This window comes from Cyclospora cayetanensis, unplaced genomic scaffold (assembly GCF_002999335.1).
Source record: "Cyclospora cayetanensis isolate NF1_C8 unplaced genomic scaffold, CcayRef3 CcayRef3_contig_104, whole genome shotgun sequence".
Taxonomy (NCBI): domain Eukaryota; phylum Apicomplexa; class Conoidasida; order Eucoccidiorida; family Eimeriidae; genus Cyclospora; species Cyclospora cayetanensis.
The window spans coordinates 125,508-143,518 of record NW_020312042.1 but is presented as its reverse complement, the minus strand read 5'-3'; the positions used below and the strand labels follow the sequence as shown (position 1 = coordinate 143,518).

The following is an 18,011-nucleotide window of genomic DNA, read 5'->3' as shown; positions in this document are numbered from 1 at the left end:
AACTGTGCTTGGCGTGCGGACAAAATTCTGCCACCCACCAATGCTAGGTCTTCCACGAATACGAAGCCAGAACAATAGCATTCAATGGAGCAATGACATTAAATACTACTTCATTCAAACTTTAGTTGATAGTAGTGTGTTGACTTGTAGAAAAAGGGCAATGACTGCTCATACGTGATCTGATTCTTATTTAACGCATGCACTGCAGACGACATGGGGGGTGGGAGCTGAGAGAAGCTTGACGCGTGTCACAACGCACCGCTTAGCCTTTGCCTAATCAATGAACCATAAATGATCAATAGGTAATGCATGCATGCATATATAGTCGGTTCAATATGCTCTCCTCTACGGAGGTTCCACCCACCTCGCCCATACTGTCCCTCTGCTGCACATTCGAAAATCCAATAGGAAAGGGTGCCAGGGGTTGACAAAAATACGAAGAAGCATCAAGTTTCTCTCTGGATCCTGCATGATCTACTGTTTTCTGTTAGCGCTTGCCCGGTTGCGCATTGCAGTCCTCTTCCCTCTGTGGGTCTGTTCAGCGGACCGGTGGCGAGCCTTTGAGTCCGTGTCTGAGTCCATTTTCTTCTATTCTGGAGCGTGTTTTGCATTAATTGCTGGCAATGGTGAATAAAACTCTTTTAGGAGCCTTCAGGTGGGCAAATTTGGAAGGATTGGTGTGTCTGGGGGCGGCAGTCCTGTTCATCCCTCTCTTTGCCTATGCCATTGGAATACTGGGCATAATCACGATATATTTCATTATCCTAGTTGGAATTTTACTTCTCTATGCCGCGCAGCTGCTCCTTTCACGGGCTGCCAGCGTTCCCAAGCAGCCTGGAGGCACTGGGGCCCCTTATGCCTTAGAAGGACGCCATGTCCTGATAACTGGTGGCTCAAGAGGAATCGGCTATGCTATAGCAATGGAGGCAGTGAAAAGGGGGGCAGCGTTGATTACTTTAGTAGCTCGGGATCCTGCGGCTCTTCAAGATGCACAGGGCAAGTTGTTGCACAAGGCTGACGCACTCGGAGCAGCCGTTCGAGTGCAGACTGTTACAGCCGACTTGATGGACCCCGCCGCTGCAACTGAGTGTCTGGATCTTGCAGTTCTTCTGAAAGTCAGTTGAAGCTGAGTGTACCACTAGAGCTCCCCAGCCGTGCTCTTATGAGCGCGTAGCACACTCATAATCAGCCGATGCATCTGTGCCGGCGCAGCTACGAAGTATGTTCAAGCCTGCATAGTATCACACCTCGCCCTGCCATTGAGTTTCATGCTGCGTCATTGCCAAGCTATGCACCTTACCTTTTGCATGACTGCCACCTGGCTTTCTTGTGTACTTGGAGCAGGGCGTCGTGAAGCAGTCGAAGGCTTGGAGGGATGAAGCGGAGAGGCCGAGAGCGCCAATTGAGATATTTTTCTGCAATGCGGCGGATGTGGATCCTCGACCGTTGTGTGCAACGGGGGCTAGCAATATTCAAAGAGCTGTGGCGACGAATTTGTGCACGCCGATTTTGCAAGTCAAGCATGTCTTGCCTTCCATGATCGAGGCGGGGTTTGGGGCCATTTGCTTCAGCAACAGCCTTGCCGCCTTTGTCCCAATCTACGGTTTCGCAGCATATAGTGCAACAAAAAGCGCTCTGAAGGCATTTGCAGAGGCGATTAACCAGGAAGTAGCAGGAGTGGGAGTGCTAGTCGCAAACGCCTTCATGCCCAGTGTAAACACCCCAGGATACCTGCGTGAAAAAGAAGTTCGCCACAAGGTGAATACAGCTAGAAAGTGCATTCACTGAATCTCAGGATCAGAGGAGAGAGGGCAAAGGATGAACGCACGCCAACAAAATACATTTGCGGGTTCATCATTTTCCACGGCGCCTCTTTCACAAGCACGGGGCGACCAGCTGAAACCCGCTGCGGAACAGACCGTCTTTTTCTGTTTCGGTACCGTTTGTTTCAGCTCACCGAAATTCTTGAGGAAACCTCCAAAGTGAAGCAGCCGGAAGAGGCTGCTGAACGACTTGTTGGCCACTTGGAGGCAGGTACGAGCTGAAACAGGGTAGTGCTTCCCGAGGAGGAAGCGCCTTCATGGGTGAACGTGGGCTTGAAAACAGTGGAGCGATGCCAAGTACATCCTGCCAGTTTACTGACACGTTCTGGAGTCTCTTGCGTGCTGTTTATTTCGTTTCCCTAACAGGTCACCGGGTCATCACGATTGACTTTGAGGGATGGGTGTTAGCACGCCTCAACGCGGGGTTTTCCAGAGGTGCGCCTATACGAAATTAGCCGCTTGTATTTTGGGTATCTAAATGAGGGCCTTAGTGGAAGCCTTTAAATTACAGGGATCAGCAATTGGGGCTGGTAAAGCAGTGCTTAACTAAGGGCGCATACAGTTCACCAGTCGCACGGTGCGACTTGTTCTATCCCAGTGGTTTAAACAGAAGCACTGCCTTTCAGAGTTGTTGTCCCAGCTATCCATGCATATCACACGCAGCATTGTATATTCATGTACTGTGCTGTTGTCTGTTCAGCGGAATCCTTCGCGAGTCTGTTTTACGAATTTTTCATGAGTGGCATATTCCGGTGGGTAGCCCTTGAGCAGAAAAGGGCTATGGCACCGGCGTGTCATTGTTGGGACCGATTCGCGGTGCATAGACTTTCCAGAGGGAAGGTTACGAGGGTAGATCTGAGCTGAACATGCAGTCAATTTTGTTGAAGTAGGATGTGTGTGCTGCTGCTTTCTTCTCAGACTCGTCTGCGTGGGCCTTTCCTTGCAGTTTTATTCCATCATTGCGAGAGAACAGCCTGCAGCATTAAGAAGAACGAAGCTCGCATAACAGTCGCCGGACTCCACCAAGAGCTACATTTCTTTACCATAGTTCGAAAATGGATGAGCAGTTGAGATTCTTATCTGCTGTGTTGTGAGTTCGTAGTACTCAAACATATGCTGCGGGTCATTTCATCCGACTCTCTCTGAATTTCCACGCAGTGTTGAGCCGCATTCATCGGAATCACCTGTGTTAGCTACCACCTGTTCCGTTTCTATCCCGTGGTTGGGGCAATGCTTCTGTACAACTTATGGGGAATCTGTGCATCATGATTATTTTATGCCTAGGTATACATGATACACACATATTGCCCATGCCATTACACATTTTTAAAAGTTGAAAACCCATTGGTCGATTGAATTCTGTAATGATTTAGAGTCAATGGTACGCAGTACTGAGTGCACTTTTGACCAGTCGATGCTATTGCTTCACAAAGCTTTTCATGCAGCGCTAGCGGCTCGGCTGGACGAATCCTCATGAATGTGGGGAGCGTCATCATAATCCGCGCTATGAATCTTCTTTTCGCAGCTGTAATGCGCGTGCATCCACTTTAGCTACGTTTAAGAATTCTTAGATCAACCTGTCCAGCAACCCACGACCTAATTGGTTTTCGTACAGTTCTAACGCGGAATCGCATCGTGAGGCGGCTTTTCCATCTATAGACTGCTTTTAGAAGGCATCTTTGTGTTCCCTCCCGATTGTGGGAGACCTGACTCAAGGGATGTGATCAGCCTTTGTTCTTTTACGTCCGAGCTGTCGCATATACAGTGCGTTATTCCCGTCCAGTTAAGGGGATCTTCACTGCTGCTGTGGTCCTGAAGATGAATTTTTGAGGCAAAATTGCCTTAAGCACTGCTTTACTCCACATAAGTTTGAAGTGAACCAGTGGCTGCTTTGCACGACACGAGTGTGCGGATTGTCGACGCCAGCCTACCGGTTTTTGGGCACTCCAATTCAAACTAAGGCGTAAATGGATTTCCTCTTTAAAAATGTTGCAAATTTTGGCCACACACATGCGTTACTGTGGAACACACCGCTCTCGATGATAAACTGATATCGCGATGAACCAAGGGGTCGCTGCCTGCGGTCGGCTGCGCTTTTTGCGGCCTCGAGAGATTCTGTCCGTCCTTCCCTCCGAAATGTCAGGACATTGTTTGAAACCTTAATCTTGGCTAGTTTTAGGTTGTTTGTATACTGAAGAAAAGCTTTTGTCGGCATTGGGGGTCTTGTAGATGTGTACTCGCCGTGCGCTCACCCAGTCCAAGTGCCTCGGGTCGTTTCGCATTCTTTGGAGCCGTGCGACATATTTTGCCTCCTCGTGCCTTTCAGGCTACTTTGATTATATGCATTTTAAATGTATTTTTAGGCCTTCGTGCCTCATACTCTTGAGCACAGCGGGGTAGACGGCCATTGCACTGTGCTGCGCATTTTACTAAGTAACCAGGATCTTCTTGCCTAGCAGTGTGTCGCTTGGCCGCCGGTTCGTTGATGGGCCACATGGTTTTAAGCCGTCTACTAGGTGTCGCTTCAATGGAAGAAAGCGCTGCGTTCCCGAAGTGAACAGCGTCTCGGTTCGTGTGGAGATTGGACGTAGGCATTGGCTGCTTGGCCTCGCCTTCTGCATCGGGGAAAGCACGCTTTGCAGAATGCAGTAAGCCTTTTCTCCGGCTTTCCTGATTTTCTATCTTTTGAGCCCTGCAGAGTCGCCCGAATCCTGCAATGTTGGCGGCTTCCTATCCTCTTTCTGGGGGCCCCGCTACCCCATCCATCAGCATTAAGCCTCCATCCCCTACGGCCGGTAAATCAGGGAGCACACTCCTCAGAAGAGAGGCATATAATAAGAAATGTCGCGGATTACCAGGGCGTTCGGAAGGAATGGCTTCTAGTGCCAACGACGCCAGTGACTCCGAGGACGACGGATCCAACTTACTATGTCCTCATTATGGGGAGCGCCACAGGGGAAAACATTACAGGGAGTACATGCAACAAAAGGCTGCCAGGATCCAGACCATAAAGGAGGTCCCGCGTCCCCCCCTTTGGAGGGTGCCCATCGTCCGGCAGCCTCTCGCAGTGAGCGTTGAAGAGTTTAATTCGGCGGAGCCTCAGTATGCACAGTTTGTTAAGGCCTTATGGTCTCATGCCAAGACTACAGTGGATGACAAGGAGCATGCACGGGATTTCGCCGAATCCCCGGTGGGGAAAGATTTGTTGCCTGAGCGCTGTTGCGAACTTGATGAATGGGGGTGGAGAAGGAAAAAGCCCTTGCATCATACGTGGCAGGACCGACCAGAAACTCTGGGGAGGCCTCTTAGTCCCACCATGAAGTGGCAAGGATTATCTTGGGGGACGGATGCTGAAGGCTACGAGAATCCCCGAGGGTCCGTCGGCGACCTCCGGTCTAAAGGCATGTCTTATGAAAGCCGGTTTCAACTACCGACCCTTTCCTCCCTGATGAAGGCGAAACACGCGATTTTTGTGAAGGCAAGAGACCCTAACAGATCGCGAGCGGAACTAGAGAGAGCAAGAAGAATGGCGCAAAAAAGGCGCAGCAGCGCTCCCCCAGCGGCGCGAAGGCCCCACTCCCCTGCCAGGCTCAGTGCCGTTAGCGACCCGTTTGAAGCTGTCACTCAGCACCGTGCTGCGAAGACGTCCAACAGACTTCCTTCGCCTTCTAATGGGCGTCTTTCTCCGGCTTCGCTATCGCCTAACGGAGGGAGGGGTTCTCCAAGGGGCTCTCCTGCACCCTCCCCGAGAGACAAGACAGAGGACTTCGCCTCAGGGCGCCAAAGCGGTGAACCAACCAACGGAGGTTCTGAAAAAGGCGACTGGGTTGTGCGCGTGAAAGGAAAGGGCAAGTGTTGTTACCCAGAGGACTATGTCCGCTGGAAGAGGGAAAGGCGGCGCATGAAAGAGAGATTGAAGAGGCTCAGAGCAGGCCGAATTTTCACAAGTGATAGGCCAAAGAATGCCTGCACAGACTGCCAGAATCCCTCTCTTTGGTGGGACCCAGAATTTCTCACTGAACACCTCCACGCTGCCCGCAACTCTGTCAGCGACGCTGCATCAGACAGCGACACCTCATCTGGAAGTGACTGCTCCTCTTCTCTCAGAAGCAGCAGCAGTGGCAGCAACACCAGCCGCGGCTCAGTAGAAGAGGGACAAAACTCGTCCCGCGAGCAACAAATTCCCCTCTCGCAACCCCACTACCTCTCCTTCCCACCTGGTTCTGCGACAGCGCTCCTGTCGCCGCCGCAGCTAATGCAAACTTATGGCAGGGCAGGTGGGGGGGCACCCGTGTATGCTCCTCTGGCAGTCCCTTGCCTCCCCGCCTTTGTGGGAGCTCCACGCTTGCTGCACCGACGGCGACCGGGATCCTCACGGCTTAGCGGGGAGCTGCATACGAAGCCCTCTTGGTTATGCTGCGCACCCGAGAGGCCACCAGGGGGCACCAATTGGAAAACAGTGAATGCTTCTCTAGCTTCTACCCCGCCATGCTTTGCACCGCCGAGTCTTCAGCAGCCACAGGTCTTGCTGAGCACCCCGCAGGGGGGGCATGGGCAGCTCGTGCTGCAACAAAACCGGCTTTGCCAGCCCCAACCCCACACATCCGTGCAGCAGCCAATACAGCAGGCGCACTTTTTCGAGTCTCAGCTGCCGGGGACGCGCATCTTACCCCAGACGTTCGTTGCTCAACCACCGCAGGCTGCCATCCCTGCGCTCCAGCAGCACCTTCCACAGCACTACCAACAAGCCTTTCATCAGAGGGACCAGAATGCGGAAGCTAAGGGTGCCCGCATCCTCTCGACAGTTGACGACGCCCGGCGCCATTCGCAGCGGGCTTCCTCACATGCAGCTCGAGCGAGCTCCCCTTCTTCCCTGTACAAGCCGCACAGCAGGGCCAGCAAATCTCAAAACAGACACAGCAGTGCGCCTCCAGCTGCAAGGCATCAGCGAGAGGCAAGCCACGTGCAGTTTCTAGAGCCATCAATCCCATCGCCAGCGACTACCAGCCCTGACGGTCCCCCCACCACCCCAGGGGGGTACACGTACCTCCAACAAGGCCGCCGCAATGATGCGGTGCCGCACATCTGCAGACATGGAGTCTCTCCAAACCTCTTGGGAGGCTCCCATTCTCTGCCCGTCTGTCCAGGCAGCTTGCACAGTATCCCCCAATCGGCCCAGGCTCCTCCGCATCTGATTCAGGGAATGCCTCATGGCACCTCGCAGATGCTTCAGTGGCTTCCTCAAATCGTTCAGGGGGCCCCTCCTGTTTACCACGGGCCTCCTCTGGTGCTTCAAGGAGGCCTTGCGTCGGAGACATCAGGAGCTGCAGGCTCTCTCCAGACAGCAATGCAGCTGCCCGCTCTGCCTCGCATCCTTCGCTGTGACTTCCAACAGCCGCAGGATCTCAACGCACAGCCCCTAAACCTGGCCATGGCGCATCAAGGGCCTCTGGTTCTTCCACAACAGGCGGCGGTAGTTCAATCTCCTTTACTGCAGCAGCCTCAGACGTACCCACTGTTGGTGCAGCCACTGCAGCATCGAGCTCCTCTGGTGCTGCAGCAGCCGCCGCCCATTTTGGTGCAGCAGCAGCAGCCTGCCCTGGTTATTCCCCAACAGCTCTACAGATCGCCCGTCGTGGCGAAGCAGCAGAAGAGTCCAACAACTGCTGCGGTGCAACGGCCACCAACTACCGCCCCGGAGCAGAAACCAGCCGAGCCGAAGCCCGAAGACAAACCTAAAACGCCGTGGCTCTGGAACTGCAGTGTCAACTTTGGCGCGAAGTGTGGCAGCACCGACTTAGCAGAGACGCGGCCTAGGCAAGAGAACCCTGCGTCGGAGCAGCAGCCAGCAGACTCCAAACAGACAAAGCCTCAAACACAGCAGGCCCAGGGAGCGTCAGGCCGCTCCCCCAGCAGCACCCCTAGAGCTTTACCTGTAAGTCCTCGACCTAGGGAAGTGCTAGAAGCCGGTGCGACTGCCGCTGGAAAGCGCAGCACGGAGACAACTCAGCCTTTGCGCTCTCCGCGCCCGGCTCCCTCCAGCAAGGCTGCCACGCCGAGGTCCACTGAAGGCACCCAAAGTGCGACGCGAGGAGAGGCTCCCCATCCACGGAAATATCTGCAGCCTCCGCAGCCCGAAAAGGCTTCCTCCAGACGACACAAACAACAGCAACCACCCCAGGCGTCAGCGGCTCCCTCGCCGAGCACTCCTAGGCTTCTCACTGTTCCGACGGGAAACTATGTGGTTATGCCCGCTACACCGGCAATTTGCATTCAGAGCGACCAGCCAGTGCAGCAGCATCAGGGGGAGCCATCCCAACTTTTGACTGCTCCTTGGCCTGAGCCCTGGGGATCTATTAGGGGGCAGCCTGATGAGCGGCCTCCAAGCAGCAGGCAGCCTCTCTTCAAGTACTTGCCCTTTACGTTTGTCTCCCCCAAGCGAAACATAATCTGTGGGGCTGGAAAGAGAATTCACTCAAAAGAACATCGCCCAGTGGGTGCTGCTCATGCACTGCGGCAGCAGCGGCAAGCCTCTCCCTGCTGTGGCAACCCCAGTGGCATGTTCACAGCGGGTGTCGCGTGCGGCCTCTAGGCCGGAACCCCTCGTTGTGACTCATCGTCTAAATCTCTTGTTAGGGTGCTAGTGTAGCTGGTACGGCTGCGAAGGGGAAGCAGCGAGCCCCAGGCACTGCCTGCGAGGTAGTCATAGCATGTACTTCCGCCACAAATACATGCGTAACATCGGGAGGCCACTGCAGTTAACCGTATCGCTGCTGTCGACAGGCGACCAGTCGAACAGCCTGGATTTTGCACGGGGACATTCGGAGTCAGAGCTGGTTGCAATGTGATTTCTAGCCGTTTGATTGAGTATTCACGCTCTTTCCACAGTGCATGCAAGCGGGAAAGTAGCTCCGTTGCGTAGTTGCCGCCACCCATACACACCAGTTCCCTACATGAAAGAAAACTAATCGAGGGCACTGTGTTGCAGGGGCACGTATCAAGAAGAAATTGGGTGTACTCTCTTAAATTTATTATGGGCAAACACACAAGGTAATGCCAGACTACAGCAGCGACAAATAAGAAACAGAACAAAAGGCGCACGAGGGGACTCGGCGCCGCTGGTTGGCGGCCCCCCACAGCATCGCGGGGAGTAGCACGTCGAGATGGACTTCTTTTCGAAGAAGCGCGGGTAGTGAATAGATATCGGGGAATACAAGAAGAAAGGCAGCGGACTCTCTCTTGACTGCGCCACATAGCCAGTGACAAAAACGCCTTAGAAGGGGCGTTCAGTCACTCGGCCTCTACACATCACACAAGAACCCCACGACTGTCCTTCAATCAGCAGGTCGCCTGGCAGCAAAAGAGCGAAGGCACGCAACACTCGATGGGCGGTGGTGTTTGTTCGATCGAAGGGGCAGGCTCCGAGAGAGACAGTGCGACAGAGCCAAGTGCATACATAGCGCAACACGAGGCAGCGGCGAAATGGTCAGGAGCATCAAGCGAACCGGTGCATGTGCTACGCAGACAAGCGAGGCCACCGACGGAGAGAAACGACCCTTTCACAAGAGCCTATTATGCAGATACGCATTAGTGAGACGCGTAGACAGACAAAGAAGACAGCCCGCAGGATGGATGGGGGAATAAAGAAAGAAAGGAAAGGGGGCGCCTTGGCTGGCGGACGGTCGGTCTCACTGAGAGGATTCCACACGCCGCATCGCCCGCAGAGTATTTTGTGTTTGAGGAGGGCTTCGAGCTCCTTTTGCTTTTCGGCATGCTTCTCGTGTGTTTCTGCCACGTGAAGCGATAACAGCCGCAGTTGCTGAGAATAGTTTTCTTCCGCGAGACGAGCACTTGCTGCTGTTTCTGTGGCGGCAGCAGCGGCCGCAGCAGCCGATGCCGCTGCCTCCTCCTTAGACCGTCGCAGTTCACGGCGGAGAGCTGCACGTTGTTCTTCCAGTGCATGTACCGTCTAGCGAGAGAGCGACAGACAGAAACAGAGAGATAGGCAGCATCACTGGGTGTTGCGTTCAGCGCGTTGGAGCTCTCTTTTCTTCAGTGAGCTCGTGGTGGCTTGGCAGAGGAAAAAGCAGCACGCCTTATGTTTATGCGCCTTCTGCACAGATAAGGCCTCTGAAACTGCAAAGTACCTTGAAAGTGCTGCTGAGCTGCATCCGCAAGACACTGAGTGCTGCATCTTCGGCGTGCAGCTTCTGCTGAAGCGACAAGAGCTGCTGCGCGTAAGCATCCTCCCTTTCATTGGCAGGGAAAAAGTCGAGCGCCCTGAGCGCAAAGAGCAGCGGCAGCGGCAGAAGCACTGCAATCCCATGAAGCGCTGAATTCGACGATGCTGGTGAGGGTCTGGGCTAAGGGCAGGGGACAGACGAATCTCACGTGTTGGAAAGAGCCGCTTCCCTGGTTATGTGGGCTGCTGCTTGCGCTGTTGTTGCTTCTCTAGGCAACAGTAAGTCTTCCGCAGGAGCAACAACACTGCCTGAAGCATAAAAGGCGTAGCAGTGGCACAACGGCGGGAGGCGTCTTCGCGTCTTGAGAGACAGCGATTTTCGCTGAACAAAAAACGGGCTAAACAAGAGGCAGCAGGCGACGCGTATACCATACCTGCAACACTAAATTCCTCGGTGCTGATCATGGGCGAGTCGGCGAGAGCAGTTGCAGCCACAGCTCCTTCTGGAAAGGCGGAGCAGCGGCTGCTGTTACTCCTCCTAGGGGATGTGCCTGCAGTGGCGGTGCTGTCCGTTCCGCTGTCGCTGCTCTTCAGCCTCAGAAGCTCAGCCTGGAGCAGCGCGATTGCTGATTGCGCCTCTTTCAGCTGAGCGGCTGCCTGCGAAATAAATTTCTCACGAAGGGGGGAAAAAGCGTGAACTTTTTGCTCTGGTAGAAGGCGGGGAGGCGGAGCGAGCGAGCGATCCCTGGGCTCCCTACAAGAATTTAAAGGGGCGGTGCCAGCACACGATTTCCAGCGTTTCAGCAAAACCGCGAATTTGCTGGAACAATAATTCTTCTCCGGTGGGAATTTCCGGCAAAATCTTACTTTGTTTGCTTCTACGACGCGCTCCTCTAGCAGGCGGATGTTCGCGGCTGCTGCGGCGATTTCTGCGTCTGCTGCCTGTGAAGACGGATGTAAAGGCACCATGGATCTGTGCTGCACGACGGGAGGGGAAGCGGGAATTTCCAGAAATGCATCCCTTTGGCGCTGGAATAAAAGAGGCTATGGGAAGGCCTTGAAGAGCTCATGCAGGCGGGGATATGTGGCTTGGCTTAGGAGGAAAGCCTCAGAAGAACGCAGCGCAGAGAGAGAGAGGAAGACAGAGAGAGGGAGGAGTAGTATTAGTAGTAGTACTAGTAGTAGGAGGGGCAAAGGTGCTTCGCGCATAGAGGTATAAGGTTGAGCGGCGGTTAAAATCGTGACTCAGACCTGGCGTTTACTCAAGACACTTCTGACGTAGCGTGTTGAAATCTTGTGACCGGCTTTCGCGAGAATCGTCTGAACCTGTGCCACGCAGCTGATGCCGCTGTAGAGCAGTGCGTGTCATATTTTGGAGTAGAGGCAGCAGCAGCACACATACACACATGCATGCGGAGATGCGAATTGGGGAGTTCGGTCGCTCCCGCACGCCTACGGCAGCTGAAGGGAACTGACGACGCGAATCGAAAAACTGGCACCGCTTAGCATGCAAGGAAGAATGCAGAAAGCGGGATCTGGAGGTGCTTCAGGTGGAGAAAGGGGGAAGGAAGGTGAGCGGAAAGGCGTGCGCGAGAGAGGCGGCAAGAAGCAAGTCTACACCGAAGAGGCATCCATGGACTAAAAGAAGGAACGCAGAACGAAGGCAGGGAGGCGCTGCGGCAGCCGTTACACTGGACAGCCGCCGTACGCTGCGGCAATTTCTTGGAAAGGCTTTGATCTGAGAACTGCAACAGATGGGCTGCGATGCAGCAACAACAACAACTTGGCATGGCTTAGCAAGAGCGACAGACCCCCGTCTGCACTCCCGATCGTGCGAACTGCCTGCAACAGCGAGAGCATGCATGTTCCGGTGCTGAACGCAGACACAGGACGAAGCGACTTCCAAAAAAATCTCGCTTTTGAAGTGCTCGCGCAGCGCACAGACACCCAACTCTCCAGAACAGGCAGGCAGGCGTTCAGCAGAGTCGCGCACGTCTCTGCCGTGGCGCTCTCAGCGTCTCTTCGCAACAAAATTATTCCCTGCAACTATAAATCCCCTTCAGCTGCAGCACTTGGTCAGCATTACCCAGAGAGCAACAGCAGCTGCCCATCCAGCAAATCCGCTGGACGCCGCATGCGGCCAGAGAGGCAAACAGCCAAACGACCTGCAAAACACACAAAGCGCAGCACCCCATATGCACAGGAGCGTTCTTCCACAAAAGCCAAGGCTAGTCTCCCTCCTTTCTTTCACCTGCTCTCTCTCTCTCTATCTCTCTATATGTATCTCTCTATCTATCTCTCTTTCTTGCTCTATCAATCAATCTATCAATCAATCAATCTATCCATCTATATATCTGTCTATCTCTCTTATTGATCTCGCTGTCTTTCTCTAGTTCTCCCGTGGTGTGGAGGCGCGCGTGCGCGTTCTGCGTGGGATGGCCTCTCCGACGGTGCGAGGCGGCTGCTTTCGATCGAGCAACCCTTACGGAAGATTTCCAAGAGAGCCGCTAAGTGGGTTGCAAAAAGCTGCAGCAAGCGGTCTGTTTTAGCCTCTGATAAGCCTCGCCACTGGGGTAGAGATGCCCCTGCGGCTTCAGCACTTCGGCTGCTTCTCAGCTGATAGAACCAGTTGCTGCACTCCGCCTCTGCCCAGTCCTCCGTCTCCCCTTCCTGCTGCGTTTGTTGTTTCTGCTGCGTTTGTTGTTTCTGCTGCGTTTGTTGTTTCTGCTGCGTTTGTGCAGGCAGTTCAGGAACTCTACCACGCCAGGGAAAGACTGAGTGAGGGTGATCTGCCCTTTCCGAGGGCTGAGCTGTTGCTGCTGGGGGAGGCGTTGTGGGGAGAGGCGGCAGGCGCAGATCTGCAGGCAGTTGCTCCTGCACATGCGAAAGCTCGTGCTGCTGTTGCTGCAGCTGCTGCAGCTGTCGAGAAGCGGGCCCCGCCTCTTGCGGTTGCGCTGTCTGCGTGGAAGTCATCAGCGCAGTCACAAGCAAGGAAAAATGCTGGGCAGAGAGTGCTCGGCTGCAGCAGGCGTCGAAAAAATCGTCTCTGCTCCTGCTCCTCCGTCCTTCCTCGATAGCGACAAGCGCAGCGGCCGCCACAGCAGCGAGCGCTGCAGCAACTCGCTGCAGTTCCGCCAGCAACATCCTGCAAAGACGCAGCCTCGCAAAGCAGAAAATCTGCAGCCGCAGCAACAGCAGCTGCAACACTGTGCCCTGCCAACGCAGACGACTGAGCTGCACTCTCAAGAAACGCGCCGAATCAGGGGTGTTTCTCCAGTACGGGCTGGAGGAAGGGAAGGGAAGGAGGGGGGGAAGAAAGGAGCAAGAGGGAACGAGAGAGAGGGAGCAAAAGGCAGAGAGGCAAGGCTTTTGGAGTCCGATCTGCTTGCCCAAAAGAAACGCCGCTCATCATCTCCCCGACATCCACCCCCAGCAACATATCCAGCTGCTGCTGCTGATGCCGTTGCTGCTGCTGAGTGCCGCTGAGGGCGTCTTGCTGAAGTGACACCGCCAGCAGCGTCAGCGAGACAAAGAGGGAAAAGGCAGCTCCTAACTTCTGCGATTCTCGCTGCAAAAAGCATCAAACGCACTGCATTCACACGTATTACACCGAACCCCTTCAGCGGTAGCACTGCAGTGAATGGGGTGTCGTCGCAACAGCCGCCAAGAGAAAACGTTGCTGACAGGAAGCGAGCAATCGCAATCCTCGTCCCCCCTTGGCTATTCCTTGGCGGGCTTAAGGGGCGTTCAGCAGCCCAATACAAAAGTAGCAGCATCCTTCTGGAAATCTGTCTACAGAGAAAGCAACACGGGGGATTCGCGCATCATCGTGTTTCTCGCTTACTCGCAAACCTTCCGCGAATTCTTCCACGCCACCAGACTTCTCTCTCGACATTGGCTGCGCAGCAGAGGCCGTAGCAGCCTCGGCAGCTCCTTCAAGGAGAGAAATGACGGAGGCAATGCATGCGCCAGCATCCGAGGCAGCGCGGCGAGCCTGCGAAGGCAGCCTCAACGAAGAGAGAGACAGACGGCAGCAGCGTAGAGTAGCAGCAGCAAAAAGGCTCTAGTGTGTGAAAAGCGGCGTCCTTTAGGGCGGAGTTAGCAGCCAAACATCCACACGTGCCCTCCTGCGCTGTCGGGAGCAGGCAGAGATAGAAGCAGCGTCTCTTTTTTGTTTTCAAACCTGGCGAGTTGCGATGCTTATACGCCAGGCCAGACCAAGAGAGGATCGTGGCAAACGGCTTGTTTCTGCTTCTATTTCGCACGAGTCTCCTGTTTTTTCTGCAGCGGCGTCTCCCTCTGCTGCTGCCGCAGAAAGGTCGAGGGCTGCTGCCCAACACTGCAGCATGTGTTGCAAGTCTGCCAGCGCAGCGATTGCGAGCTGCAGCAGACTCTCTTGTGCCGCTGCAACGGCAGCAGCGGCCGTAGCGAAGCCTCCAGAAGGCACGTCGAAGCACCGCAGGAGGGCAAGGCGGGAGTAGTCACACCCCACAAGGCTGCTGAAATATGCGTTGACTTCTTGCACGCGTTGCTGCTGCCGCAGTTCCCGAAGCAGCAGCTGCTCGCGATCAACCATGGCTCTGAGCACACGCTCAAGCCACACGTGCACGCACATCTACAACTACCTCTCTGCATCTAATCCGCAGCTTTTCTACGCGGGTGCAACGTGATTGCAAATGCAGCGAACTCACGCCACACGCCGAACGGCATTGCTGGTGGCGAGAGGCTCACTGTTGTAGAAGCAAATGCTGGTGCTCGCGTGCCAGTGCAAGCTCCTGCTGCTGCTGCCTCATCTTGGCTTCTTGCTCCTGCTGCGCCAACGCGTGTCTTCGCTGCAAATCCGCGAACTCCGCAGCTTGCTGCATTTTCTCGTGCTGCGCTGCTGCCTGCTGGTCCTGCAGCACCCGAAGGGCCTCCTCCAGCTGCTGCTGCTGCTGCTGCTGCTGCTGCCTCTCCTCAAAAGCCTCCAGATGCAGCCGCTCATTCTCTTCGATCTTCAGCTGCAGCTCCTCCCCCATCACCTGCAGCCAGCACCCGCATAAAAGCACCTCCTGAGACGGCTGAAATCACGCGCGAGAATACGAACGCAACAGAGGAGATAAGAAGAGAGCTGCCCAGAGAAAAGAAACTTCGGTGTGTCTCGACAAGAGGGCTTCCAAAAGCTGCCAAGCCTCCACCGAGCAGCAGGAGCAGCAAGAGCAGCAGCACGGAGCAACCCCACAGTAGGCGAATTCGCGCTGGAAAAGATCTGGGATCCCCACAGTCGCAGAACTGCTGCAGTCCTCCCCCTGCCACGTCACCACGTCACCACGGAAAGCAGAGACAGACTTGCCTGTACTTGCTGCTGCAGTGCCTTCAATTCGGCATCCTTCGCAGCTGCACTGCTACCACCCAGCAGAGACAGTCCCCAGCTGCTGCCTCCTGTGTTTCCAGAGGCTGTCGTTCCTCCCGATGCAGGATGCGCAGCGCCTGCCTTGAGAAGCAGCAAGTGCTGCTGCTGCAGCTGCTGTTGCTGCCGCTTCAACTCCCTCTGCGCAGTATCCAGATCATCCAGAAGTTGCCGCTGCCTGAACTCTCCTAAAGCAACTTGCTGCTGCAGCTGGCGCACCAGGCCCGAAGCCTCTTCCTGTCCTTCCAGCTGCTGCTGCTGCTGCAGTTGCTTTTCTTGCTGCGATTGCAGTTGCAGTTGCTTTTCTTGCTGATCCTTTTCTTGCTGCAGTTGCTTTTCTTGCTTTTCTTGCTGCTGCTGCCTCAGAGCCTCCTTCAGGAGGGCGTTTTGCTTCTTCACCTGTCGGTACTTCTGGCTAAGACGTTCCACAGCCTCCCAGTCATACACTGCATTCGTCAGCGGAGGTGAAGAACCGCCTGCCGGCGATGCAGAGGCGAACGGCTGGCTGCTGCGGTCTGTCTCGGGAGCTGCAGCCTCCAAGACCTCTTGTTGCGCTTCAGCATGCAGTTCGGCTGCATTGCTGTGTCTGTCTCGCAGTGCTGCAGAAGCAGCCGTTACATGCTCTTGCCCGTGTGGCGTTGTTTCCGCTTTCTCCGTTGCAGCCGCTTCGACAGATCCCGTAGTCGCCGCTGCAAATGCCACATGTTGAGGCGCTGGCCGCTGACGCGAGGCCTCACCAGCCACAGCGTCCGCATGCAAGGCTGCCACGGGGAAGCGCTGACTGCTGCGATCGCATGCAGCGGGAGAAACAACGGCAGAAGCGGCTGACGCCGAAGTGACAGACATGTCGGGAGCACTCGCCACTGCTGCTCGCGAAGCTTCTCCAAGTGTAGGGGCAGCAGGCAGAGTAACTGCTGCGGCATCTGAAAAATCGGAGGCTCCAGAAAACGCCGCCTTCGCCTTCTGTGTAGGAGGAGTCTGCTGTGGACGGGAGGCAGCAGCAGAGGCAGCAGCAGAAGCAGCAGCAGAAGCAGCAGCAGCGGGAGGAGCAGCGGGAGGAGCGGCCGAGGAAACGGCTGCCGTTGAGGGGACAAAAGACGCATGGCAAGAAGGCGAGGGAGGGGGGAAGTTTGAGAGCTGCGTGACGATTTCATCGAAACCAGAATGTTTCCCGTGATCTTTAGCAGCAGAAGCTCTCCTGTGATCTTTAGCAGGAGTCTCTGAGGTGAGGATGTCGGAATATAAAAGCTCTGAAACTGTCAGGTTCCCCTGGCCTGTGGTCGTTGCTGGTGTTGTTGGTGGTGGTGTTGGTGGTGCTGGTGGTGGTGTTGGTGGTGGTTGTTGTTGTTGGGACGCTGTTTCTGGTGATGTTGATGCTGCTGTTGTTGTCGGTACTGTTCTTGGTGGTGTTGTTGCAATTTCTGGTATTGCTGGTGTTGTTGTTACTGGTGTTGTTGTTACTGGTGTTGTTGTTGTCGCCATTTCTGGCATTGCTGGTGTTGTTGTTACTGGTGTTGTTGTTGTCGCCATTTCTGGTATTGCTGGTGTTGTTGTTACTGGTGTTGTTGTTGTTGCCATTTCTGGCATTGCTGGTGTTGTTGTTACTGGCGTTCTTGTTCTTGCAATATCTGGCATTGCTGGTGTTGTTGTTACTGGTGTTGTTGTTCTTGCCATTTCTGGCATTGCTGGTGTTGTTGTTACTGGCGTTCTTGTTCTTGCAATTTCTGGCATTGCTGGTGTTGTTGTTGTTGCAATTTCTGGGATTGCTGGTGCTGTTGTTGTTGTTGCCATTTCTGGCATTGCTGATGCCGTTGTTGGTGGTGGTTGTCGTGGTTGTGTTATGAGCGTTGTGGAGGAGGCTGCAGGCAGCAGCGGCGCTGCTGCCTGTGCTGTCGTTCCTGCTGTGACTCCTGCAGGGGCCTCCTTTCCGAAAGCGACACGCCTTTCCCACAGCGGCTGCGAATGAGTGCGATCGGCCTGTAGAGCGATCGCAGGATTATTGTCAGCCGCAGCCATGGCGGAGACATCCGAGACATGAGCAAAGTCTGTAAGTTTCTGGATCGCATGCCGTTGCTGCACAGCGGCAGCAGCAGCGCTGTCGCTGTTGCTCTTGTGACCGCTGGTGCTGTTGCTGGAGAGGGGAGGCGGCTGTGCCAGTTCAGAAAAAGTGCCTGAAAATTTGCTTGGAAGGGAACGCGTACCCAATATGCAGGTCTGCCCCTCCCCCGCTCCTTCACAAGGCGTCCAGCCATGCTTCTGCTGCTGCTGCTTCTGCTGCTGCTGCTGCTCCGGCAATTGCTGTGGTGCGTCGGTAGCAGACTCCCACTCTCCGAAGGCGTCATCATCTGCGGGCAGGAAGCTATCCGCTGCTCCTGAAGCGACTGCTGCGGAGTCTGTTGCAAGACCGCCAAAATCGGCAGAAGCACGAAAGGGGCCGAACAAGGATTCACATCCCGGCAACGACGGCGCGTCTGCAGCGGCTGGCTGCGGCGAAGACTTTTTTTTTTGCTGGTGCGCATCCTCCCAGGAGAGTGCAGACTCAGCAAAAGCCGCGAGGAGGTCGTCAACAGGGGCTGACATACTGTCGTAGGAAGAGGCTGCGCAGGTTCTGCTGCCG

At 55.0% G+C, this 18,011-nt stretch overlaps 3 protein-coding genes across 3 annotated transcripts; 2 read left to right on the top strand and 1 right to left on the bottom strand.

Annotated features, from left to right (window-relative positions):
• The first annotated feature begins 623 nt into the window (after window positions 1-623).
• LOC34619771 (3-dehydrosphinganine reductase TSC10A) lies at window positions 624-2,829 on the top strand. Its single transcript, XM_022733048.1, has 6 exons — window positions 624-1,115; window positions 1,345-1,758; window positions 1,953-2,034; window positions 2,190-2,258; window positions 2,524-2,575; window positions 2,742-2,829. Exons 1-6 carry the CDS (start codon window positions 624-626, stop codon window positions 2,827-2,829), a joined length of 1,197 nt encoding a protein of 398 aa, XP_022588512.1.
• Window positions 2,830-4,317: 1,488 nt separating this feature from the next.
• On the top strand, window positions 4,318-8,415 carry LOC34619772 (nascent polypeptide-associated complex subunit alpha, muscle-specific form). The gene is made up of 5 exons (XM_026338547.1): window positions 4,318-4,376; window positions 4,524-6,860; window positions 6,971-7,130; window positions 7,369-7,811; window positions 7,866-8,415. The coding sequence occupies exons 1-5, from the start codon at window positions 4,318-4,320 to the stop codon at window positions 8,413-8,415; spliced, it is 3,549 nt and encodes a 1,182-aa protein (XP_026194332.1).
• A 681-nt stretch (window positions 8,416-9,096) lies between these two features.
• Window positions 9,097-17,974, bottom strand: LOC34619773 (AF4/FMR2 family member 4). Its single transcript, XM_026338539.1, has 18 exons — window positions 17,512-17,974; window positions 16,541-16,614; window positions 15,338-16,348; window positions 14,737-15,026; window positions 14,189-14,585; window positions 13,850-13,999; window positions 13,433-13,573; window positions 13,130-13,246; window positions 12,492-12,963; window positions 12,092-12,170; window positions 11,714-11,878; window positions 11,257-11,353; window positions 10,873-10,947; window positions 10,401-10,662; window positions 10,215-10,290; window positions 9,971-10,103; window positions 9,516-9,792; window positions 9,097-9,173 (listed from the first exon to the last, which is right to left on the bottom strand). Exons 1-18 carry the CDS (start codon window positions 17,972-17,974, stop codon window positions 9,097-9,099), a joined length of 4,356 nt encoding a protein of 1,451 aa, XP_026194324.1.
• Window positions 17,975-18,011: the final 37 nt, after the last annotated feature.

Bases quoted from the DNA above. Each gene is read 5' to 3' on its own strand.
- LOC34619771 (XM_022733048.1), top strand. From the start codon at position 624: ATGGTGAATAAAACTCTTTTAGGAGCCTTCAGGTGGGCAAATTTGGAA. The intron at 1,759-1,952 runs GTGAATACAGCT...CGTTTGTTTCAG, and splicing joins AAAAAGAAGTTCGCCACAAG to CTCACCGAAATTCTTGAGGA. The intron at 2,576-2,741 runs GTGGGTAGCCCT...CTTTCTTCTCAG, and splicing joins TTCATGAGTGGCATATTCCG to ACTCGTCTGCGTGGGCCTTT.
- LOC34619772 (XM_026338547.1), top strand. From the start codon at position 4,318: ATGGTTTTAAGCCGTCTACTAGGTGTCGCTTCAATGGAAGAAAGCGCT. The intron at 6,861-6,970 runs GTACACGTACCT...CCGTCTGTCCAG, and splicing joins CCCCCCACCACCCCAGGGGG to GCAGCTTGCACAGTATCCCC. The intron at 7,812-7,865 runs GCGCAGCACGGA...GGCTCCCTCCAG, and splicing joins GGTGCGACTGCCGCTGGAAA to CAAGGCTGCCACGCCGAGGT.
- LOC34619773 (XM_026338539.1), bottom strand. From the start codon at position 17,974: ATGTCAGCCCCTGTTGACGACCTCCTCGCGGCTTTTGCTGAGTCTGCA. The intron at 10,291-10,400 runs GTTTTTTGTTCA...CTCCTGCGGAAG, and splicing joins TGCTGCCTCTTGTTTAGCCC to ACTTACTGTTGCCTAGAGAA. The intron at 9,174-9,515 runs GTGAGACCGACC...TTTTGCTGCCAG, and splicing joins CGGCGTGTGGAATCCTCTCA to GCGACCTGCTGATTGAAGGA.